Raw genomic sequence first — 25,116 nt, forward strand, 5'->3', positions numbered from 1 at the left:
AAGTTACACCCTCCTGACAGGCTGTGTCGTGGGGTGCGCCACGCATGAAGGGTGTCATCCTTCCAAGGCTTTCAGTGATTGGGTGCTTATAGCAGCTCCCTGCTATGACAAAATAGGTCTCTAGGATTGTCAGATGTTTTCTGGGGTACAAAGTACCACCAGGCTGAGAAGTGCTTATGTGAACCTAGAAACCACATAATTCTGTATAGTGGAATCTCACCAGCTATGCCAAGATGAAGCAGTGAGATCCAGAGACAGCCTAAGGACGTCTGGGCCTATCCCTGGATTGATAACTCTGTATGCCACCTGAATCTGGGCTAATGTGAAAGATGAAACAGACCAGCAGAGGAGAGAATGCTTGAAAGTATATAAAAACATTTATTCGTTAGAAAACACAGGGACTGGCAACTGTCTCTTGGAAAGCGAAAGCAGTAGTCACATGGGCTCTAAGAGAAAAGGCCTTGAATGCAAAGACCATTTACCTATTAAAAACAAGGAGGCAACATATTTATACAGGGGGTACTGAATTCAAGATCATTCAATATAAAACATTTACACAGGGGGTACTGAATTCAAGATCATCTGATAAGACGCCCTGCACAGCAGGGAGAGAACAAGCAGAGGCCACTCCTAGGACCTGTGTCTTCGGGCAGATGCTCTGCGGATGGGGGTGGTTCTCTTGGGTGTCTCCTCTTCTGTCATCTCCGCTGAAAGTTCTATTCAAGGAATTATAGGAACATAAGCTGAGTCACAAAGACAGTGCAAAACAGATCTCAAAAAATAGAGTTGCAAAGCCCAACTGCACGGTGGGGAGGCCAGCGGCAGGAAGACTGAGTCTACACCCAGGCAAGCCCACCGGAGACCCCAAGGCAAGCAGCCCTCAGGAGGCAGTATCATACCGTCCGAGCTGGACTCGTCACTTGAGAAGACAACTTTGACTTTCTTCTTGGACTTCCGTTGCTGAGTATTTGGACGACGTTGGTTGGTACGCTGAGGCTTAGGTGTGACAAAGTCACTGTCTGAATCTACAGAAGTCAGAGCCTGTTGCCTTGAGACTAGAAAAGGCAGGGAGACATGATTTCAAAACAAAAACAAACCACGAAGGGGGAAAAAAAAAAAAAAGATGGTGACCACCAGTGTGGGCTTGCCTCTTATACCAGTGGGTTTCTTAGCAGACAAGGCTCTCTGGCTGCCTCCTTGGCCAGTTTCAAGCTCCTCCATTCCATCCATGCCTCTGGTGTGACAGGCCCGAAGCTTCTGCTCAAATTCATCTATTACAGCCTGGAGGAAAAAAAGGTTAAAAAATATTATCTCCCTGTTTAAAGAGAAACAGCCATGGAAAGGCACAGAAAGACTTTACATGTTTATTCTAAGCGAAAAAAGCTATTCTGAAATCATCATGTGCAGCATGATCCCAACTGAGTGACACTACTTCAGGGGTGGGGAGTGAGGTGGCCTTAGGGTCCTGAAAATGTCCAATATGATACTGTAGTGACAAGTTATGTGGCCCTGTGTTCACTGAACCCAGCATCAGTGTACACTTGAGTCTGGGTACTGACCTATCAATCATTCAGTTTCTCAATCACACTCATCATCCAGGTCAGTGTAGACTGCAGCATGGTACCAAGGACATAGAAGTTGATGGGGAAGAGGCCACAAGTGTCGGGGCAGGAGCAAACGGGAACCCTCCTCACTTAGCTTGGCTTTAATGAAACCAAGAAGTGTAGGGCCGCACAGTGGGGCCCACCTTCACTACCAGCATGTGGGAGGCGGAGGCTGGGGATCTCTGTGAGTTTGATGGCAGCCTGGTCTACATACCAAGACCCTATCTCAAGCAGAAAATGAATGGCTTTTATTGGGGCTGGCTGCTCTTGCAAAGGACCTGGGTTCGGTTCCCAGCACCCACATGGTAGCTCACAACTGTCTATAACTTCTGTTCCAGGGGATCTGGCACCTTCACACTGACATATACACAGGTAAAACATCAATGCACATGAAATAAAAATACATAAATGTCAAAAAAAGAAAAATAAATAAAAAAGGAAATGGCACTTTACAAAGGGGACCAGAAATTGGACATAGAAAGATCTGGTCTTAAGTTGCTCTGGTTCTCTGGTTGCAGTGAGGCTAGCAAGGCAGGAAGTGAAGATAGCAGTCTCATTGAGCACGGAGAGGAGCAGACTGTTTACTGCACTGGAACCAACAGGGCCAGTGACCTTGCCACTCACCTTGCCCTCGGGCTTGGCCCCCCGACGCAGTTTGCCCACAACTGACAAAAAAGCACTGAAGACAGTCTCGTCCAACAGCTTATCTCCAAAGCAGTGAAAGTTGTCCAGCATCTTGTGGAGGCCTCGCTCTGTGAGGGGCAGCTGGGACACACAGTAGGACAGATCCCGGTACTGCCGCTCAGTTCTGCACAAGGGAGGGACTTGGTGAGGCACACACATCCTCCCCTTCAGTCTCCCCTGGTCCCAGAGGTGCCACCAGGGACTTCTTCCTCCAAAGGGTCCCTTTCGGCACAGAGATCTCCCAAAATGGCAACATACCGGGCTGTGCGGAAGCGCTGACACAGCTTCTCTACCAAGCTCTCGGTCTGTTTGTCCTTGGTGATGTAGGAGAGGAGCTGCCTGTGAGGAGGGGCAGTGCATGACTGGCCAGGAAAGCTCTGTTCTCAACCATTACACCGAGTCCACCACCCCAAGCCCACCCAGCACCACCTTTCTCTGTCCTCGCTTCTTGGCCTACCATACTCCTGTCTCCTTCCCTTCATTGAGAATGCAAATCGGAACAGCTGCCATCTAGTGTCGGCTGCTACGTGCCTACCACACTGGGAGCCTTACCCCCTTTAAGAGCCACGAGAACTATGATGGAGGTCCTGTAAATCTCAGGGGTGAACAGGCCAAAGGGGTCAAGCTACTTCTGGAGAAAGTGCAGCTACAATGTACATCTGGGGCTGAGAGTAGTGGTAAGAGTGCTTGCATTGAACATGCAAGGCCCTGAGTTCATTTTTATTTATTCTTAGCATATCAAATAATCACTCATCCAATCAATAAACCAATCAGAGTTGGGATTAAAAGTGTATCTGGTTCCTAAATCTGGATGCTAGACACATATACCCTCTAGGTCTAGAAAGCCATACTTCATGATGGTGTGGAAGGGCTCCTCCTCCACACCGCCCTCTGGGTCTGATAGGCGACTGATGATATCAGGGAGGAGATTATAGATTGCATTGCCCTGGAGGAGAAAGAGGCGATGAGATGAGGTGCGGAGGGTGCTGGGGAGCGGGACACATACCCTTCCTCTGCAGAAAGCTCCAAGCTGCTCCCCTCACCTTGTGGGAGAGCTCATTGAAGAAATTCTTGGCCAGGGCAGCAATCTCAGGCACAGGGTCGATGAGCAGCACAGCCATCTCGCTCACCTGCCCCTTCACCTTCACCATGTCCTTTAGGATCAGGTGCGTCATCACCAGGCCTGCTGTCCTCCGCACCTGTTGAGCTGGATCTCGGAGGCTAGGAACAAAAGCTCTAGTCACTGAGATCAAGAATCCTTGTTTACACCATAAGACAGGTATGAAGGCCTGGTGCCAGGATCTATTGTTCCTCAGCATGCCATTTTAGAAGCAGCTTGAAGGCTATTTTGAATTGAAGGCTGGAGTCAGGGACAACACAAAGCTTGTAGGAAGATTTCAGAGGGAAGCTTCAACTTACAGTGTCCATTTAGGGCCCACTTGTACAGGGTGACTCGCTAGCAAGATACTGAACACACTGCCACAGGCCAGGGAAGAGTCTGTGACTCACTGCTCTAACGGACCGAGTAGAACTCTGACTGGGTCTCAGGTGTTCGAGGGATCTCTTACCGGGCATACAGATGAGGAGTCCAGGGATCCACCAGGTTAGGGAAGCGGATAGCCAGATCCCCAGTGACAACCATGAGATTAGACCGGACGGTGGGGAGCGAAGACTTTTCAAGCATGGTGAACAGAAGACGAAGCTGGGAGTCACAAAAGGGGGCACTGAGGGCAGAGAGAATCATCAGGAAGGGAAGAAGGTGGGATCATCTCAGATTCCTTGAGATGAAGCCCACCGGGCCTACCTGATCATGCAGAACTTGCCCAGGGCCAGCGAAGCAGCTGCGGAGAGCTCTGGGCTGTTGTATAAGCCAGGGTTGTTGCAGACTTTAAGTAGCAGTGGAACAAAGGCAGCCAGTACCTGATTGCCTGTTGGAAGAACAGCTCGGGGTTTGGGACGGATTGTACTAGTTGGGAGAAGGGCACACAGCGATGTTCCTTACCATCCAGCAGTTCTTTCTCACAGATGCTACGGACTAGCTCTGCCTCCGTGTCATCAGCCGTGGCCCCGACCAGCCCCAGCTCTTCATCCATAGTAGTTTCAGAGCTTGTATTCTGAAGGGAAAGAAGCCAGGGACCTTGGGTGGTCACTCTTCTGAGACAGGTTCTTACAAAGCCCTGGCTCTCCTGAAACTCTCTATGTAGTCCTGGCTGGCATGAACTCACAGAGACCTGCCTGTCTCTGTCTCAAAAGAGCTGGGATTACAGGCGTGTGCCACTTCACTCTGCTTTGAGACAAATTGTACACAATTTTGCTGTTGTTTTCTGGGCGTTCTACCCTATGTGTATGAAAGTCCACTGCATGTATGCATTGAGCATGCAGGCCAGGAGAGGGAACTAGATTCCGCTGGAGCTGGAGTGACAGATGGTTGAAAGCCACCGTGTGTGTGGATCTGGGATCTGAACTCAGGTCTTCTTCAAGTGCAGCAAGTGCTCTTAACCTCTGTGCCATTCTACCCACAAGACATCATTTTTTCTCTAGCATAACACTTCACTCTGCATGAACAGATCTAAAGATGAACTAGGTAAAACCATCCGCAGAAATGCCAAATATGCCCATAAAAAGAAGGCATTCCTGAGTGGACAAGGAAATAACTAGGTCCTTCCCAAAGGTTTTTAAGTTGCCAAGTCGCCACACCTCCCTCTTCCGCTAAAGACACAATTGACTGTAAATGGTAAATAAATGGATTGTGCCTGGCCTGACAATGGTTGAAAGTAGCAGAAGTTGGGCATTACCCCATTGCTCTAAGTTTCTGTCTTATTGTCTACAAGACAAATAAGCCTCCAGCAAAGAGACAATGGATCCCAGCAGGTGACAGGCCAGTAACCCAGGCTGTTAGATGAGGCTATGCTACCTGTATGTTCAAAGAGTGCCCCAGCAAGAAAATTTGAACACAGGGAACTTCCCAGAGACTCATACTCCAACCAAGGACTATTCATGGAGATAACCTAGAACCCTGACAATGCAGCCACTTCTGATGAGAACTGATAGACTAAGATCAGAAAGAAGGAGAGGAGGACCTCCCCTATCAGTGGACTTGGGGAGGGACATGCATGCAGAAAGGGGGGGGGAGGGTGGAGCCGGGAGGGGAGGAGGGAGGGACGTATGGGGGGATACAAAATGAATAAAGTGTAATTAACAAAAGTTAAAAAAAAAAAAAAAAAAGAGTGCCCCAGCTGGGGCATATAAGTCAGCCTCTGTGTACCTAAGGCCCCTTGCTGGGTGAGTATGGACAGACTGGGCCATCTTTACTGACACTAACTTTTCCAGGGAGCAGCAAAGGTGCAGGTTTTCTGAGTACAGAAGCGGAGATCTATAAAAAGAAATGTCCTGGGCTGAGGTCACGGAAACCTGGGAAATGCACCTAGCCACACATTTACCTTCTCCTTGGGGCCCTTGGCCCTCTGCTCCTGCTCTTCTCGGAGAACTCGCCGCCGACCCAGCTCTCCACTCACGGCTTGTTCCAAATGTACCAGCTGCTGGAGGGCCACATCCCCAGCCAGAGACAGCAAGTTCATCAGCAAGAATGTGGGCAGCGTGGGGACAGTCTCCTCTGGAGCAGAGGGTAAGAAAAGACGAAATCCTATTAAACTTCCAGACCCACTCCGTACGCAGGTGCCACTCAAACCAGGACCAGGAGGAGTGCCTGGCCATGACTGGCCCAACAGCAGCCGGAACAAAACTGAGGCAGTGTGGGCTGAGGTTCCTGATCCTTTAGAGCAAACAACAGAAGCTGGCTGCCCACTCCATCCCTGAGCAATGTGGCCTCTGCCTACTCACTGGGGTCCGCCTCAGTGGCGTTCTTCTCAAGCTTCTCCAAGGCTTGCTTTGCACAGCTTTGCAACATCTGGGCACAGATCACTTCAGGGCCCTCTGCCAGTTGGTAGGTCAGGGTCACTGCTACCTCTTTGAATGGGATCCAGAGAGGGTCTGGGTGTGCAAAGCCTGGAGAAAGAAGTTGATCACTGCATCGAAAGGACCCGGCCTGACCTACTTTAGGCCCTTTTAGATAGCTCACCCTTTGTGACCATCTCCCGAAGTTGTTCAAACAACCTATGATCCTGAGGCAGCCGGAAGGGAGGGTGACGTTCACCCAGGGAAGGCTGAGGAGAAGAAAAAAGAATGCCAGTGTGGGGAAGGTGACAGGAGGCTCCCCACTCACCTCAGCTGAGCCATAGCCACCTGTATTGCCTACCTTCCTCCTATCTGAGATGTTGGCAATGGCAAGGCACACCTGCTGGGCCAGCCTGTAGTCCTGCGGAAACTTCTCATCCAGCCCTATCTTCACCAGGGTGTCCAAGTTGCTTCCAACAATTTCTGGTTTTCCTCTAAGGAAAGAAAGCAAAACAGAGTTAAAGGCAGCTCTGCGGAGGATTCTGGGGGAAACAAAGCCAATGCCAGAAGGAACCAGCACCCACTGGGGGTGTCTAGAGCCCTGAAGCACTAGAGTAAGCACTTAGAGTAAGGCCCTAACCCAGTGCCAAAACCCCGGATCCTGCTGTGGTAGTGACTATTTCTACTAGACAGGTGTCATCCAGGCAGCCAACCCAAGAAAGCTCAACTGGGCTGATGGCTACTACCTAAGGAAAGGGCCTTTTCAGACTTTCCTTGCCTTCCCCACTCTGTTTGCTTGTCCGAGCCTCACCGTGCCATCATGCCAAGAAGCATGATAGAGGAACAGCGCTCCAGAGGAGAGCAGGGAACCTTCTCCGTGGCTCGCTCCCATAGCAGCTGGATCACCACTGGCTTTATCTCATTCTTCTGCACAAACTCACAAAGCTGAGGAGAAGAGAAGAATGAGTCCACTTCAGAATAACGGTACCCCCTGGTCTACCTGTCTGAAGACAACACTGAGAGACTGGATGGAACTAACACTTGGGAACGGAAGAGGAAGAAGGCTCAAATGTAAAACATGAGTTTGCGGAGGGACTTCTTGCTCTACACTCTATTTTGCGACTTCATCAACGCTGCATTCCCTAAAGTAACACATTCAAATAGATCTTGTGAACCACAGTTCTGACTGCATTCTGGATGTTTCTGGTAAGTTTTCTTACTGTGAGCACTAAGCCAACCTAGGATGGGCTCATTTTTTTCTGCCTTTTCATTCTCCCAGCAATGGCAGCACCATCTTTGTTACATGTGCATTCACGTTGGTCGCCCAGTCCCATAGCTATTTTTCCAGGACTGAGTGTGTCCTCTCATCCTGTACCTACAGGAGCCTCTAGCAGCCCCTCTACCCTGTCCCTTCTTCTCCAGCTGGCTTGTGTGTGACAGGCAGGTCATCTCTGCCTACTATACAGCTCCTGAGCAGCAGCCAGCCTGGGAAATATCAAGCCAGTTGCCACCACAGGCCCTCTCTTTCCCCAGAAAGGAACAAAAGTAGCAATCAGTCGGCTGGCCCAGCAGTCAGCGCCACTCCCTACTGTCCATACGGTGCAGACGCCCGACGGGAGTTCACCTCAGTAAAACACTGCGTCCTTTGACTTGCAGGCATTCACAGGCCTCCACAATCTAGTTTTAGCCCATGCCCTCAATCTGATTCTCTTCAGCAGATAATGCTTTTGAGTCAGAGCACAAACTTCTTCATTCTCCAGCTGAGTAGTAAACTTTCTTTGGTTTCTGTCAGAAAGGTACCCTGACCTTGCTCAACCTGAAAGAACTTCCATGATCTATGCTGACCTATGCCACCTTGTTGGGGCAAGTACCTGACCTGTCCCTCAAGTAGCTCTGTGACCTCTATTACACACAGAGGCTGAGCATCTTTTCTGGAACTCGTATGGTGTATACACGGCGTAACTAGCTGCAGCCAGACAAGTTCTTAACCCTTTCTCTCAGCTGCCTCCAGATTTCCATTCTCCTTACCCTGTTAAGCACACACTGGACCACATGTTATTCTGCTACTGCGGCTGTTACCCCTGCTCACTCTAGAGGTGGATACTTTCTTGCTACACTTTTCTAAAGATGTTTTGTGCTTTTTACTATAACTAACCCACTGGTCTTTAAATTTGGGCATGTGAGTTGGGCATGGTAGCACACACAGCTGAATCAGAACACTGAGGAAGCTGTGGCAGGACTGTCTGAGGCCAGCCTGGACTACGTAGGGAGACGATGCCGCAAACAAACATAAAAGAAAAATAAAGCAACTAATCCTAAACCTCTGTGTGGGGCTGAGCAGATCTCTGCATACAGCAAACAGCCACTGATTATAACTGCTGAGTGAGAGGAGGATGGAGTAGACTTACAATTTCCTCAAGACACTGAATGGTCCCGACGGAGGCATCCACTAACAACAAAGAGAGGTTCTGAATCAAAGCCTGGGCCGAGGCTCTGTGGGAAGAGCAGAGATCAGTGCTCACTAAGACTAGGAAGCTGAACTTGGCAAACAGGTGTTAGGTTATTTAAATATTTATTTATTAAATACTCACTATTATTAACTATTTAAATAGTCACTTAAGTAACTGCCTGGAGTAGACCTCAGCGGAAATCCACCCTGAGCCTGGCAGAGACCCATGAGTTCCTAGAAAAATACCCTCCTACAGGAGACCGGTGAGAAGCGGACGTCAGCAAAGTTAACGAAGACAAGGAATTGCACATACCTGGCCGAGTCCCCTTTGGGGCTGAGGTAGAGCTGGCGGTAGGCGTTAAGAACAGCTTCCCGGATACCAGGCTCCTTAGACCAGATGAGAGGCAGCATACGCCGTACCCCAAACAGGGCCTGAGGTACCCCAAATTGGAATACCATCACAAAGAATTCAATCACCTCCTGCACCACTGGGAACAGATACAAATGTCACCCGTCTCCTTGGCAAATGTCACAGCAGCCATAGATAGAACCCTTGGTAACACAGTAACATCTGTAGAGGTCATAGCCATTGGCCCTGAGAATGACTGCTGTAAAGCCTTCTCAAGACACCAGCTAAACTAGATAAACCACAAAATATTAATAGTGGTAAGCACCCCCTGCCTTTTAATGGTGCAGGCATCAGGGACTGGATAGCTTAGTGGTTAAGAACACTCACTGTTCTTCTAGAAGACCCAGGTTTGATTCCTGGCACCCACACAGTGGCTCACAACAATTCCTAATTCCAGTTTCAGAGGATCTGACTCCGTCTCTGCAGGCACCAAACCTGCATGTGATATACATGCTGGCAAAATACTCATACACATAAAATAGCTAAAATCTTAAATATAATAATAGTACAGGTGCAGGCATCAGTAAATATGAGTAGGCAGGTCTGTGGGTACCTGTAGTTGTGTTTTCATACATCATCTTGCTGATGATGCCAATGGCCTCTGTAACCTTCTGGGAAAAGCTGTAAGCATCCTGCAGATACTGCACCAGCATCTCCTGCTTCACCAGCTCATCATTCTTCTGTGATCCCTCAGGCTGGGACACCTCAGGAGAGTCTTCACTGCCAGTCAGCCCTGGGGCCGTGTCCCCATGAGACTCCTGTGCGGAAGCTTCAGGACCTAGGAATTAGAAAGGTACAGGATGGTTTTGCTCAAGTATACCTGGGAGTCCAGTGGCTAGCAGCATCCCTGGATATTTCAACAGTGTGCTGGGAGACACTAGACACTCTGATTCATTTCCTACCAGATTCCCACAGACAGCTCTCATCTGCACAGGCTCCCATGCCTGGGCTACCCCCTTTCTAGAGTGGCAGTGTCAACTCCCCTCGACCTCCTTCAGCCCAAGACTGTGCTTGCTGACTAAAAAGGATTACCTTTGAAGATAATTCCCAAGAGATTCAGGAAGCTGTTCTCCTCTAGGTCTGTGTGACTGAAGGGTTCACATTCCTGGAAGTGGCTGGTGGCTTCTTGAGTGAGAATAATAGCCTGCCTGAAAGAACACCAGCCTGTCACCAACTCAGCACCCAGAAGACTGTCACTGAAGTCCTTCTAAGGGATCCTACCTCACAATTCCATCCAGCCCCTGTACACAGTATCCTAAAGAAAAAGGATGTCTCATGCTTAGAAAGCTGAGCAGTGTGTGCTAGGTCCTCAAGTCCAAAACACCAAGCCTTTACTGTGGTCTTCAAAGAACTTGAAAAAGCTTTTAAAATCACAAACCCAGAGCTAGCCAGACAGCTCAACAGGAAAGGCTGCCTACCACAGAGCTTAACGACCTAGAGTTCAATCCTCAAACCCACATGGTGGAAAGAGTGAATTGATTACCAAAATTGTCCTCTGATCTTTATATATGCTATACCATGAACATGCCCACCACATAATACATAACTAAGGGCTGGAGAGATGGCTCAGCAGTTAAAAGCACTGGCTGCTCTTCCAGAGGACCTGGGTTCAATTCCCAGCACCCACATGGCAGCTTACAACTGTCTGTAAGTCTAGTTCCAGGGGATCTAATACTCTCACACAGACATATATGGAGATAAAGCACCAATGCACATACAATAAAAAATATATATATATAAATAAATAATACATAACTAAATACATGTAAAAACAAATCAAAAGCCTACTCCAAAACCTGTGTAAAAACCTGCTATGTTTGGAAGCAAAAGACTTTCAGTAATTTGTTACTTTTATGGCTTAACCCACAATGAGGTTCTTTTCTTCTAACAGTTTTACAATGTAGTCAGAATGACCATGAACTTCTAGGTATCCCAGGCTGTCCTTCAACTCCCAATCCTCCTGCTGTAGTCTTCCTAGTCCTGAGATTATAAAGAAGTGCTGCTGCCCCATAATGACATTGTATAGGCATAAAAGACAAACAAAACAACAACAAACAAAAACTCCACAGGGCCTGGCCGGGAGGCGTAGTTCAGTAGTAGAGCATATGCAAGAGCCTGGGTTTCATGTCCAGCAAGGAAAACATAAAGGAGGCAGGTGACACTGGCTTATGTGGTGGAGATTAAGCCAGGGTTCCTATCTGTGAGCACTCCGGCAACTGAGCCACACCGTCCTTTTCACCTTTTGGAGACAAAGTCTTGCTACAAACCCTGGCTGTGAGGAAGACTTGTTGTTTAGACCTTGCCGGCCTTGAACTTGCAGCATCCTTCTGCTCCTGCCTCCTGAGTGCTGGGCTTATAGGCATGCACCATCATACCAGGTCCATTTAGCTGTGTGTGAAGTGCTAGGGACCAAATCCAGGTCCTTGCTACACACTAGGCGAAGGCATTACCATTGAGCTGGACCTCCAGCATTGGTCCTGGCTTTTGGTTTCATTTTGCTTCACCTGTACCGGGCATTGAACCTAAGACTTCATGCATACTAAGCAAGTGTTTACCACAGACATGTCCCCAGCTTCCTTTAAACTCTCAGAGAGGATCTGATCAAGTTACTCAGGCAGGCCTCAGGGAATCTTTCCTGACTTAGCTCCCTGAGCAGTGTGGATTACAGGCTCTTGGGTAGTTTTTAAAACATCTCAAAAAGTAGAGAAGCAGCTGTGGAGTACGCACTCGGTCAGACAGTACCACAGTAAAAACACCTATCGCCGCTGGCAGCTAGGCACAAATCCTTTTTAAGGACTCCAAAGTCTCTCGAAGGTTAACTCTAAATTCACAGATCTTCAGAGCACATCCTATTCTTTCACATACTTGTAACTGGCTTTGGCAAGCAGTTGGCGGATGCGTCCTTTCACCTCTTCTGCAGTCTCTGTGTCAGCGATCTGTGGCTCCACCTCTTCCCGGGGAAGCTTTAGAAACTGCTGCAGGGTGGACATCAGTTCTGGCAACATGGCTTCCCATTCCTCCTCTGGATCTAGTGCTGCGGCTGAACAGGAGTCTGGCTTAATCTCTTTCTTGGGATGTGAGAGCCCAGGGCAAGCAAGCCAGGCTCCCCAGGCAGTGACTACTCACACACAGCTGCAGCTCGCCCCTGGGCTCTCATTTCTTGGAGTTTTTGGATCTCCTTCTGCAGTGGTCCAGCAAGGTCAGCGTCACTAAGCTGTCAAGGTACAATGCATAGCATGTCACTAAGCACCATGATTCCACCTGTTTCCATTTCATCCTTCTGTACACACCAGATGCCCTTACCTTGCAGGAAAAGGGATTATTGGCTAGAAAGCTGGCCAGCAGCTGAATGGCATTTTTACACACTAGCACCGACTTATCTGCCAGACGTCCCACTGCTAAGGCCACCACTGCCTGGAAACGAGTCAAGGGCAGTGCCTAGATGAGCAGAAAGAAAATCAACTCAGATCGAGCATCGTCCAGTTGTAGCCTGTGGAGGGCAGCTATGTATAGGGCTCAAGAAAAAAACCCTAGCCCTACTGTATTTTGTTGTGATTTTTCTTTTTCTTACTTTTCCATTTTGCATTGTTCTTGGGTATGAACTTGGTGGGCGACAGTACCAAGAGGTTGGACACACTGTGAGTCTAAACTAAGCCACCCACTCACTCGAAAGGAGATTTTTCAAGGGTTATAACATGTGGGCAGCACCACACTATAGTCCTTAACTAGAGCAGGCACCTTTGTCCTTGGGGAGGGAAGAATTTTATTACTGGTTGTAAGAATCTCAAGTCTAGACTCTCCTTTGGGGCAGTCCCACCAGATTCTGTGTCTATCTTAAAAACAACAACAAAACATTTCTCAGGGGCTGGAGATATGTCTCAGAGTTTAAGAATACTGGCTGTTCTTCCAGAGGACCTGGGTTCAATTCCCAGCACCCACATGATGGCTAACAACCATCTATAACTCAAATCCCAGGGACTAAGACTCCTTCTGGCTTCCACAGATACTGTACACACATAGACACAAGCTAGCAAAACACCCACACATAAGATAAAAATAAAGAAAATTTGTTTCTTTTTTATTGAGACAAGGTTTCATATAGCCCAAACTTCATAGTCTTCAAACTTTCTACCTGGCCGAGGATGACTTAACTACTGACCCTCCTACCTCTATTTCCCAAGTTCTGGTATCATAGGCATGCCATAGTGCTCAGCCAGGCTCTTTCTTTACTTAGCAAAGTGTGCAGAGGGATACTAATGGGTAGGAGGGGGCCTGTACTGCCTGCTTTTGGATCACTTCCTCCTAGCAGGCTGCCTTATCTGGCCTCAGGGGATGAAGATATGCTCAGTCCTGATGTTACCTGATGTGCTGGGGAGGGTTGATACGGGGGAGGGGGATCCCCTTTTCTGGGAGGAAAGGGAGAGGGAAGGGAGGAGAGAAGGGAAGAGGCACCCTTGGGATGTAAAGTAAATAAACTGAATATATATATATTTACATATATAAATTATATATATATATATATATATATAAAATTTCAGTTTAAAAAAGTTTTAGCATACGGAAGGTTGTTTACCTTCTGTTGGACAATTCGGGTAAAGAGCTGCAAAACACGGCTTCGAACAAAGGAGTTGATATCATGGCCATGAGCTTGCAAGATGTCCAAGAATTGATCTCTGGTTTCTCGTGCTGCCTCTTCTAGTTGGTCGCCATTTAGAACCTGCAGTACCATCTCAGCCATGGCTGCTAGCACAGCATTGCGCATCATGTAATTCTAAGAGACACATAATATTGGAACACTGTATATATGTTTCTTTACCTAAACTCTTCTGCCCCCAGCCAAGGTTTAGATTGCTGTGACTGGGTCAAGGGCTTAGGTATTTATCCCCAGGTCAAAGGAAGATGCTCAATCCCAAGGGTATTTTTTTGCTCAGAGGAGGTCAGAGCTCAAATCAAAGGATGGTGATTCTTTGTCTGAAATGCTTAAACAAAGTATTTTGAATTTTGTATATCTGTATATACATAGTATCTTTGGGGTGGAAACTAAGTCTAAATGTGAAATACATCTATGTTTCAAATATATCATACACAGAGGCTAAGGGTAATCTCAGATAGTTTAAGTGTTGTAAGTGTTCAGCTTACATGGATGTCTGTCCATGTGCCTTGTACCCTTGGAGTTCAGAAGAGGACACTCCTGGAATTGGGTGCTAGGAACCAAACCCAGCTCCTCTGCGAGAACAAGCGCCTTTAACCACTTAGCCAGCCCATCAGCCCTTAGATAATATTTTTAGTAATTACATATATGAAATACAGTTTCATAGTATGAAATTTTCTACCTATATTATCTACCGGGAGCAGATAATATGTTTCAGAATCAGGGTTAGGGTTGCTCAAGCTGTACTTGATTATGAAATCTTGGGCTGGCAAGGTGGTTCAGCAGATAGGGTGCTTGCTACCAAGCCTGATGATCTGAGTTTGATCCCTAGGACCAGTGAAGGGAGAGAAGCAACTTATACAATATGTACACATTATATACACATACAGACAAAGTAAATGAATATATAATTATTTCTTCTCAGACAGGGTCTCACTATGCAGCACTGTCTGGCCTAGGAATATGAAGAGCCGACTGGCCTCAATTTCACAGAAATCTACCTGCCTCTACCTCCCGGGTACTGGGATTAAAGATGTGTGCCACTATGCCTTGCAAATAAACAATTAAAAAACAAAATCAGATCTACCTATCAATGAACATTTGAGAGCCATTTTTTATTATTCTTTTTATGAGGCCACAAAATCTTTGAGCCTTATGACTAAGCATTCGATTTCCTTCCTGCTCCTTACAGACACAGAAGAGCAGAAATCAGCCTTGATGCCAAGAAGTCCATTATGTAATCTGGTAGAAAACAGGGCAGGGGACTTCCCCCTACCGAGGCCAAGAGCCAGAGAATAGAGTCTCACACAAGAAGTTAAATAAAATCAGGTCAATGCGAAGACTGTCTTCGACATTTACATAGGAACTCCCGATACTAGTCTGGGAAGAGGCCAGGTAAGCATCCAGGAAAGAGAATTGAGAGCAACAACATGGACTGGTTGAGAAGGCTCATTTGTAGAAAGCAAGGCTAGCCAGATGGGAGCAAGAGGCTCCAGCCGAGGGAGTGATGGGACTGAGAACCAAAGCTGAGTCACTCTCATGAGACAGGCTGCAGAATGGCCATCTCCTCCACTGAACTGTACAAAACTAAAAATAAGAGTCATAAAAAGGATCCTCAAGTACTTCTCCATAGGAACCATCACAGTGATAAATCTAGACAACCTTGTCTTCTTTATGTGAGAATCTATTTTGGGGACAGTCTTACTTTGTAGCCTAACCCAGGATCCTTGTCCTTCAGTCCTCTGGGTCTCAGACTCCAGGGGTACACGTTCATCCTAACTCAAAACTACTTTTTTTCTCAACAAACAACCTTGAAATCAGGTGTGGCATGTAAATTTGCAATTCCAGTGCTTGGAAAGTAGAATTAGGAATTCAAAGCCAGCAGCTCTGAGGCAAGCACAGGCTATTCGACACTGCAAGGGGGAAAGAGAAAATGAATATGAACCTTGGCTAGGCATGGCAGCACACCTATAATTCTAGAACTTGGAGCCAGCCTAGGCTACACAGCAAGCCCCCTTTCTTCCTTATTTTTTTGGCTATATATGTTTGATATGTGTGTTTGTGTGGGAGCACCCGTGCACCATGAAACATTTGTGGAATTCAAAGGACAACCTTGAGTGAGTCTCTGTCCCTTTTCTCTGCACAGACTTACGTGTGTAGGCAAAAAGTATCAATAAAAATTTTTTAAAGGAAACAAATTTTTCAACTTTTAGAGCATGTGCTTATTTAGCATGTATAAGTCCCTGGGTTGATCCCTAGAACTACATTAAAGTGAAGGAAAAGGAGAGAGAGAGACAGAGAGAGAGAGAGGGAGAGAAAGAGGGGAGAAGAGATATTTTACCAATGGGCTTAAAACTCCTAGACAAATCCAAGAGTCCCTGGCCCACCTACTTCTCCATCCAGATGATCTAGCAAAATGCACATGCTGGACATCAGGGTAGCTGGGATCTGCTCTGCTAGCTCAGTGAGGAAGGCTGCAAACCCCTTTGCCCCGGCTGTGTCTCGACTCAGCTCCTGCGGACACTTCTGTCCAATCTCTCTATACAGGGAAGAAAACACAGATATGGCAAGAAAGCTCAAGTACTGAGTTCCCAAAAAGGGAGGCCAAGACAGGCAGCTAATGTCTGAAGGACTCCAATGTCACATGGAGAAAGGACCACTAATCTTTCTTTATCCCCTCCCCAAGGAAAATCAGAAGCTCTGAGGAGGAGTCACCTTACAATCTCTCCCACTATGCTCTTCATTCCATACTCTGTTGCCCACAGAGTCACAGCTGCCACTAGTACAGACGGCAGGTGCTCAAAGTGCTGCAGCATCTGGATGATCTTCACAGTGGCACCTGTGAAGGACCAACGTCAGGCACACAGGGAGACCCACAAAGGAGGGGGCGGGAGCAAGGTGGAAGGCAACTCACTGAGCATGTGGTTATGACGGACCAAGGCCACCCCAAGCAGGTGTGCTATGGCTTCCCTGGTGGGCCGGTTCTTCTGGTGACCAATGGTGGGATTCTCCAAAAGGCGGTAGCAACAGCCAACAACCAAACTAAAAAAAAGGATGGACGGGAAGAAACCAGCTGCCTGGGGTCAAGCTGCCCTTACTCATTCTGTCCCTACTATGTCCAAAGCCAAGGTTTTTAGTGCTCTGCTCTTTCAGTCTAATCGCCTTCCACACCAAGGTGCTTCAGTGAAAGAATCCTAGAGGGCATTTTTCCTTCAGGATTAGTAAATTTCAGCCAGTTACCATGCCAACAAGAAACCAGACTATTTGATGGAGATGGTAGGGCAAGGTTAGTGAAGACTGTTCAAAATGGTCAGTCAGTGCCGGGTTGGTGTCAGGGCACACCTTCAATCTCAGCACTCAGGAGGCAAAGGCGGTTGGATCTCTGTGAGTTCAAGACCAGCCTGGCCTACAGAGTGAGTGTAGGACAGCCAAGGCAGAGAAACCCTGTCTCAAAAAAAAAAAACAAAAAACAAAAAACAAACAAAAACAAAACAAAAAGTCAGTTCAGTCTTAACAGACTTTTCGTTTATACCTGCTGTAACTGATAATTTACCTTTATTTTGGTTTTAGTATATGCATATGTGCATGTATGTGTGTGTGTGTGTGTGTGTTAGTTACTGTCTGTGCATGTGGAAGTCAGAGGTCAGCCTTGGGTTTCCTTTCTCAGGAGCTGTTTGCCTTGGTTTTTGAGACAGGGCTTCTCACTGAGACACTGTTTCACTCAACAGGCTAGGCTGGCCGGCCATGAGTCCCAGAGATGTGCCTGTCTTCACCTCCCCATCACTGTGCCATGTTTGGCTTTTGTCGTGTATGTTTCGGATCAGACTTAAGCCCCCATGATTGCATGTAAATACTTCTGTGACTTAGCTACCTCCCCAGCTGTTATTTATCTGGAGACAAGGCCTCCCACTATATAGCCCCGGATGACCCAGAAGTCATCCGAAGAGTCAGCTGACCAGGCCGGCCTCAAACTCTGAGATTAGCCGCCTCTGGCCACACCCCATGAGTGCACTACCAAGAGCTTCACCTAAGCGTTCTTTTTTTTCAAGACAGGGTTTCTCTATGTAACAGAGCCCAGAGCCCTGGCTGTCCTGGACTCACTTTGTAGACCAGGCTGGCCTCCCAGGTGCTGGGATTAAAGGCGTGTGATGGCACATGCCTTCAATCCCAGGACATGGGAGGCAACCTCTGTGAGTTAAGCCCAGTTTGGTCTACATAGAGACTTGCAGGCCAGACCAGGCTTCACAATGAGACATTGTCTAACAAAAAATAAAGTATACAACAATTTATAACATTCCATTCACTACTTCTATGCACTATAAATAGAACTGAGGGATGAAATGAAGTATTTAAAAGGCATGTCTAGCAATAGAGCCCCATTCTTCAAACCTTAATACCATTTCCATCTTAACTACCCACCTGACAAATTCTTCTTCAATTACTGAGTGGTTCCAGAGATGACGGATGTCCAACTGAAGCAGCTGAGTTAAAAGCTGAAGAATTGGTTGCTTCTCTTCCTCCCAGTCAAAGCCAAGGGCTGCTTTGGCTCGGGCTTTCTTCCCCTAAAGTGATCATATAGACATTTGGGGGTGGGATCAAACAAACAGAGAAACGAAGTCTGTGTGCCCACACTGTCCCGTATCAAGGAAGGGTTAGGCAGAGCCCTGAGGATTTTGAGTTTCAGAACGCACAAGAGCTGCTTATCAGCGAAGGTGAGCTGGTACCTGAGTACTCCCTCTTAAACCCCAAGCAAGCTCAGTAAACATCCTAAAATCACTGGTTTCTTTCCCATCAATTCCCTTACCCTTCACATAAATAAAATAGGCCAGGAATTCCCAATTACCTTCCCACCCGTGTCCAGGTCAACGAGGCTTGTCCGGCTGGTCATACTCTCAAAGGACTCCAAGAGGCGTACCAGGGCATAGCAGTTCATCTTGAGGGCATTTAGATGGGCGCTTCTATCTGATACACTCAAAGCTGCATCATCCAGGATAGATGAAAGTTCCTGGGAGTGGCTGGACACCACTGTGAGGGGCAGAATCTGGGAGTTGGTCTCCTTGACTTTCTCCACATACCCCAACTTCCAAACGCTTAGACTTGCAGCCATCAGATTACCAAAGATCTGTGTGTCATCTCTCAGTGGCCATGACACAGCTAAGTCCTTCAAGACCCCTGACCCTGCGACCCGGAATACAGCCTGTTCCTACTTTCATTCCAGTTAGCACAATTCCTCCTGGCAACTGAAGAATCACCCCTACTGGAGTGAGGTAGTTCAAAAGTAGGAAACTTTTTGTTGGTCCGCCCTTACAGTGAACGCACACTACTCTGTATCGACCACCAAGATTACAGACCTCAATAGGTCAGAGGTCCCTGGACTTAGCCAAACCAACTGAATCACAACAGCCTTGATATCATCACATGGCTGAAAAAATGCAGGAAATGTTAACCATAACCGACACCTCCAGCCCCTACCCCCAGACCCATAGACACCTTTCATCAGGAATTCCAGGGTATCTTCCTTGAGGCCAGGATCTATACTTCGAAAGTGACTATGAGGGAAAGAAAGTGTGGGGGTGAGACAGGAACCTGCAGAACCCATTCTCAAAGATCAGACCTAAGGAATCTAACGTGTGAAATTCTCAAATAAAGATGGTGGCAAGCTGGGAAAAGGCTCGTTATAGATCTCAGCACCCAGAACCAATTATCAGTGAACCTATAATTTGGGATTTTAAAACTAACATGCAAAAATCAGTGAAAAAGCTCCAAGTTCTTTCAATAGCACCACTTACTGTAAAATGCTGTAGACAGTATCAAAGTGTTCCAGTATGGCAAGGGCCCCCTGAGCTCGGAAAGCAGACTGAAATGCTAGAAAATAAAAGACACTGTTTAATTTAGGGGAAAGACAGGGCTTTTTGGTAAATTCTATTTCTATCTAGAAGGCATTTAGTTGACATGTTTCCTGAATCTTCAATCATTGCCTTTTACATTCTCGGCCTTTTTTTCTTTTTTAAAGAGTTTTGGTCATTTATAGAATGTCCCTCAATTTATATTTGCTTAATGTTTTCTCATGATTATACACAACTTATACTGTTTTAACAAGATGACCACAAAAGTGAAATTTCCATCCTTCTCATCCATTCTATCAAAAGGCAGATGAGTCTGATGTGGTGCACATAGCTATAACCTCAGAAACTCAGGAGGCTGAGGCAAGATTAAGAGTTGGTACCAGAGAGACCCTGGCATTAAATAAAATCAAAACCACAAGTCAAGCAAAGAGGCAGTATCTTAACACTGATACTGACTGATCGCTCGGTAGCACTGCCACATTTCTCCACTGTTAGTATTTTTTCTCTTTTACACAACCACTTACTACATTTCAGTCAACAAAGGACTGCACACATGACAAGGTCTACAATCTATGAAGTTTACACAGTAACAAAATTTCCTAATGACACAGGTCTTAGAAAGTATTCTGTGACCACTCATGGTGGCACATGCCTTTAATCCCAGCACTCGGGAGGCAGGTAGATCTCTGTGAGTTCCAGGCCAGCCTGGTCTACAAAGCAAGTCCAGGATAGCCAGAGTTACACAGAGAAACCCTGTCTCAAAACAAACAAACAACAAAAAGAAAGAAAGAAAAAAGAATGTATCCTGTTAAAATATGTGTGATAATATCTTGTGGGAAGTTATGTTACTCTGTTGCTTCAGTCACATTTTTGGTAAGGCAAGACCTGTGGCATATACCAATTTGTTATTTTCTATTTCCAGTACTATTTCTATACCTGCTCTGAGTCCTACGTAAGAATGAGTTGAGGGCTAGATGGGCGTGGTGGTGCATACCTTTAATCCCAGCATCAAGAAGGCAGAGGCATATACAGTGAGGTTGCCTCAAAAAGGAGGGGCAGGAGAGCTGAGGTCATCATGAACAAGACCCTAAATGTCCCTTAGTGTCGCTTTGACCCACTGCAAAAGACAGGCAGTCTCTTTCCCTTTTAATTATTTACTTATATTAGACTAGACTCCTGCAAACCTCCTTTCATTGTGTATTTAGTACTATTTATTTATCTTCTTGCTCAGATCCTCTGTACTTGGTCACTGGATGCTCCTTCATTAAGGCCTTGTGGAAATGTTTTCCCTTTTCCCTTTCTTTTAGTTCATACTCATTTTCAAAGTTATTATGAACATATATTCATTGTACAAAGTAGGTTTTGTTACATTTTCTTTTGGTGGGGCAGGACAAAGCCCCACTAGGTCAATCAGGATGGCCTTGAACCCACAGAGGTCTGCCTGCCCCTGCCTTTCCAGGTGCTGGGATTAAAGGCATGAGCTACCATGCCAGGCTCATCACATTTTCATACACAAATGTCATGTACTTTAGTCACAGGCACCATATTTCTCTGATAAAAATATGGAATGTCTCATGGACCATGCTTCTTCCTGTCTCATTCCAACTGCAGTACCTATGCTGTGGAAGTGAGCATTTACTTAGCTCCTCACACCAGGACGTTCCAGGGTTACCTTATATTTCCCTGGCCCGGTCCTGGAATCAGCAATTCTTGGTGGAGTTCTAACTCATTTTATGGGAGAAGAGTTGGTAAAAACCCAAGCTCTAGGCACTGGACAGATTCACTGCCACTCCTGGACAATAGTGTCACTACGAAGAGAGGCTGAGGGAGGACTGAAAACTCAAAAGCCTCACTTGGCTAAAAGACTAGCCTGGGCAACTTAGCAGGACCATCTCAAAAGGAAAACAGCAAGAGGACTGGTGATGTAGTTCGGTGTAAAGCACTCGTCTACATGTACAAATTCCTTAGTTCAGTCTCCAGTCCTGAAAAAGATAAGCTAACCCAACAGATGGGAAGCGGCAAGCAGACTAGGGTTCAAAGACACTCTCAGCTAAATATTCAGTGTGTGACTGATCTGGGCTACATGAGACCTTGTCTCATAAAAAACCAGAAAAAATTGAAAAAAGAAAGCACAAGACAGAAATGCCTTTTCCCATTTCTGAACATCACAGCAAAGAGCTGTCCTTTCCAACCAGAGATAAGCAATCCTGTTATCAGTGATCAGATGAAGCAGGCTGTTTTTCTTGTCTTTCTAGAAGAAGAAACCCAGGCAGAGAGAAGTAACTTCTTCAAGATCAGAGTGGCAGAGCCAGGCGTCAACCCCTGTAGGCTGGCTCCAGCAGCTTCAGTCCATGCCTGATTCTCTAAAGCAACGCAGCGGAAGCTAATTCCCAGGAGTACGGTGGCTTTTTGGGGTCTTCCTAATAATCTACAAGCTGTTTGCAGTTTTTCATAGACTTCAGTAGGTAACTCTGCTGTACATACAATCACATGCCACGTTGTCAATACCACATATATGGTATTCCTACGTGATTACAAGGGAGCTGAAAAATTCCTACTGCCTAGTGATGTTGTAGCCACTGTTCCATTTGCACTGTGCATCAATAAGGTTTGTGGTGATACTTATGCAAACATACTCATTCTACACTTCAAATCCTATATGAAAGTTTGGCATAGACAGTTATGTACAGTATATAATTCTTGATAATAAAGGACTATGCTATGGTTATGTGATTACTGTAACTATTTTAGAGTATATTTTTATCTATAAATTTACTATACAAATGCTAACACCGTGTTAACTCTTAACGGCAGCCTCATATACTCAGTCTCTTCTCTAGTACTTTTGGTTTTTGCTTGTCTTACTCCAGAGCTTGGACTTGACCTTTCAGCATCCTCCCGTTTTAGCGTCCCAAGCACTGGGATTACACTTGTGCACTACTGTATCTGGTTTTATTCGGTGCTGGGGATTAAATCTAGGTCTTTATGCACACTAGGCAAGCATGCGACAATCTGAGTTACGTCCCCAGCCCTTCTCTTGGGACTGATTTAATCCCATGTTATTCCATCACATCTCTGGAAGCAATAGGCTATAATATACATATATAACATGAAGTGTGCCATAAGCTATCCCCTTTAAAAACCTTGTATACTTATACTCTATAATGATGTTGCCATAAAAATGAATCATCTAGCTTCTCAAAACATGCTCGCCCACACATTATTTCTTAAGTGACAAAAACTGTATTTTGTATGCGATGGTAGCACCTTGGAAACATGATCTAGATTCTAACACAATGTTCTCTAAGAAAAGGCAGTCGACCACTGTTACTGCCTGTAATTCTCTACTTTTTAAACTTCACGCACTTATTTTTTGTGTATTGGTGTTTTGCCTATATGTGTGTATGTGTGTGTGTGTGTGTGTGTGTGTGTGTGTGTGTGTGTGCTTACCACATGCACAAGTTACAGACAGTTGTGAGCTGCCATGTGGGTGCTGAGATGCAAACCTGGGATCTCTGGAAGAGCAGTCAGTGGTCTTAACCTCTAAGCCAGCTCTCCAACGCCTAGCCTACAAGTATTATTTTTCCTTTAAAGATTTATTTATTTATTTATTTACTATGTATACAATGTTCTGCATGTGCACAGCCAGAAGAGGGTACCAGATCTCACTATAGACAGTTGTGACCTACCATGTGGTTGCTGGGAATTGAACTCAGGACCTCTGAAAGAGCAGCCAGTGCTTTTAACCTCTGAGCCAGCTCTCCAGCCCTAGAATTCTTAATTTTATCAGGACATTACATTTGTACACAGTAAGGGGCAAAAATACAAAAAAATCTTTTTTCTCTCAAAGAGCAACTAGGTTAACCAAACTGTTTCCTGAATAACCCAATACTGGAATATAAAATGTACTGGGAGACAGCCCAGTGCTACAAGGAAAAAAAAAAGAGAGTGAGAGAGTAGGGAATAGGAAAAATATTCCCTGCCTCAACAGAGGGTCACAGTGCTGCAAAACAGAAATGATAATATAATTACATACAGGATGGTCATCTTTTGAAGCTCAGCGGTAGCCAAGGAGCCTTACCTTTAAGCTGAGATGGAAGATGCTTGACGGGCAATACCTCCTGAACAACATACTGATTGACAGCTCCACTTTTCAGCAGCTCCTCTGGAGACAAGGGCAGATGGAATTCAAAGTTTCGGGAAGACATCCTTCTCCCACCGGTTCACCTAGAACCCACACAGCAAAAAGTCTTGGTCTAAGTTGGTCAAGAGTGTTTTGGTTTTTATTATGTGGAAAGAGCATTTCTTTCTTCTTCTTCTTTTTTTTTTTTCCTGATTTGGTGGTATTGGGAGTCAAACCCAGCCTCTTCGGTATGTTAGGTGCTAGGCGGACACTTCACTACTGAGTCTGCCCCAGCCTCAGAAATCATCTGGTTCAATTATTCCTCCCATTTTCAATATAAATATAACATTTTCCAATCTTACAACAAGCTGCTAACATTATCTTATAAGATATAAGATCAGAGCCACACAAAGTAGCAATGCTTATTGTATTCCCAGTATTTGGGGAATCAGTAGGATGGAGCTCAAGGCCAGCCTCTGCTACATGGTCTGGGTTGCAAGAGACCTTGTCTCGAAACACCCCCAACTAGAAGAGCAACTCTAGCTGAGAATCTAGAGCTAAACCATTCTTGTTACAACTCTGCCACTAGGTCATTGAGTCCTCATAGTCTCATCTGTAAAATGCTGTTACTCTGGGGATCAGATGAGTCAAGGGTTAAAAACAAGCAACAAGCCTGGTGTGGTGGTACATGCCTATAAGCCCAAAACTTGGAAGGCTGAGGCTGGAGGACTGCTGAGTTTGGGAGCAGCGGGAGCCGCAGTGGACTGCCAGGGCTACATCTCAACAAAACAAAACAAAAATTATTAGTGAACTCTTTTAAGTGACAACCAATGAGTACAAACCGCTTCATTCCTCTCATTTTAAGATGGAAAGATCCTTAGAGGCTGTCTCCTTCAGTATCGGAGTTCCCGGCTGCAGGATGGAAGAACGTTAGCATCTACTTATCCTGTGCCGGGTTCTGTAACCCTCGCAATCTCAGCCTCACGGGATGCGTAAGGAAACGAGGCAAATTCACAGATCCAGTCGGACAGTTATGCGATTTGCCCGCGTAACACATTCCGCTTCGGATCGTCAGATCACTTGCCACATCGGACTTCAAGGGCATCCCTACCAGACCTCGCAGCCGGCCACCCACTGGCAAAGGCTGCGTCACGTCCCGGACCTGCTTTTCTCGGCCCTTTCGCTCCCCGCTTCCTGGCACGTCCACACCTCACCTGGACACCTCAGCACCACTCACCCGCCGCTTCTCCGGCCGGGGACCGACCCGCCGAAAGGGAAGGGAGAAAACAGCAGAGCGCGGTACGCGCCAAACAGCGAGATGGTTTCCCAAGATGACGGAGAAACCAGCCAACCGGCGGCGGGCTGAGGCCGAGACCCGCCTCCGACTCCGGCGCTGCGCTCGCAGGGCCCGCAATTCGGCGTTCAAACCTCAACGGCTGCCAGGAGGCCAATCGCG

At 46.4% G+C, this 25,116-nt stretch overlaps 1 protein-coding gene and 1 non-coding gene across 4 annotated transcripts; both read right to left on the reverse strand.

The window, feature by feature from the left end:
• Positions 1–358: 358 nt before the first annotated feature.
• On the reverse strand, positions 359–25,017 carry Ncapd2 (non-SMC condensin I complex subunit D2). 3 transcript variants are annotated; one of them, XM_060384235.1, is made up of 32 exons: positions 24,898–25,017; positions 23,619–23,764; positions 19,481–19,556; positions 19,182–19,240; positions 18,535–18,716; positions 18,111–18,253; positions 16,606–16,733; positions 16,407–16,530; positions 16,083–16,230; positions 13,614–13,811; positions 12,344–12,478; positions 12,167–12,254; positions 11,906–12,080; positions 10,073–10,188; positions 9,594–9,818; positions 8,945–9,119; positions 8,591–8,675; positions 6,994–7,127; positions 6,544–6,676; positions 6,367–6,451; positions 6,129–6,293; positions 5,729–5,901; positions 4,291–4,402; positions 4,093–4,216; positions 3,857–4,012; positions 3,332–3,509; positions 3,140–3,234; positions 2,547–2,627; positions 2,229–2,412; positions 1,149–1,281; positions 900–1,055; positions 359–716 (listed from the first exon to the last, which is right to left on the reverse strand). In XM_060384235.1, the coding sequence occupies exons 2-32, from the start codon at positions 23,743–23,745 to the stop codon at positions 631–633; spliced, it is 4,179 nt and encodes a 1,392-aa protein (XP_060240218.1). In that variant the 5' UTR covers positions 23,746–23,764; positions 24,898–25,017; the 3' UTR covers positions 359–630. The 3 variants fall into 3 exon arrangements, with proteins under 3 accessions (XP_060240218.1, XP_021492606.1, XP_060240217.1); XM_021636931.2 differs by having other exon boundaries at positions 1,158–1,281; positions 24,875–24,991; XM_060384234.1 differs by having other exon boundaries at positions 24,875–24,991.
• On the reverse strand, positions 18,793–19,114 carry LOC132654455 (small nucleolar RNA U85). The gene has a single exon (XR_009592097.1). It is a non-coding gene; the product is annotated as a small nucleolar RNA U85 (small nucleolar RNA).
• Positions 25,018–25,116: the final 99 nt, after the last annotated feature.

Source organism: Meriones unguiculatus, chromosome 5 (genome assembly GCF_030254825.1).
Source record: "Meriones unguiculatus strain TT.TT164.6M chromosome 5, Bangor_MerUng_6.1, whole genome shotgun sequence".
Classification (NCBI taxonomy): domain Eukaryota; kingdom Metazoa; phylum Chordata; class Mammalia; order Rodentia; family Muridae; genus Meriones; species Meriones unguiculatus.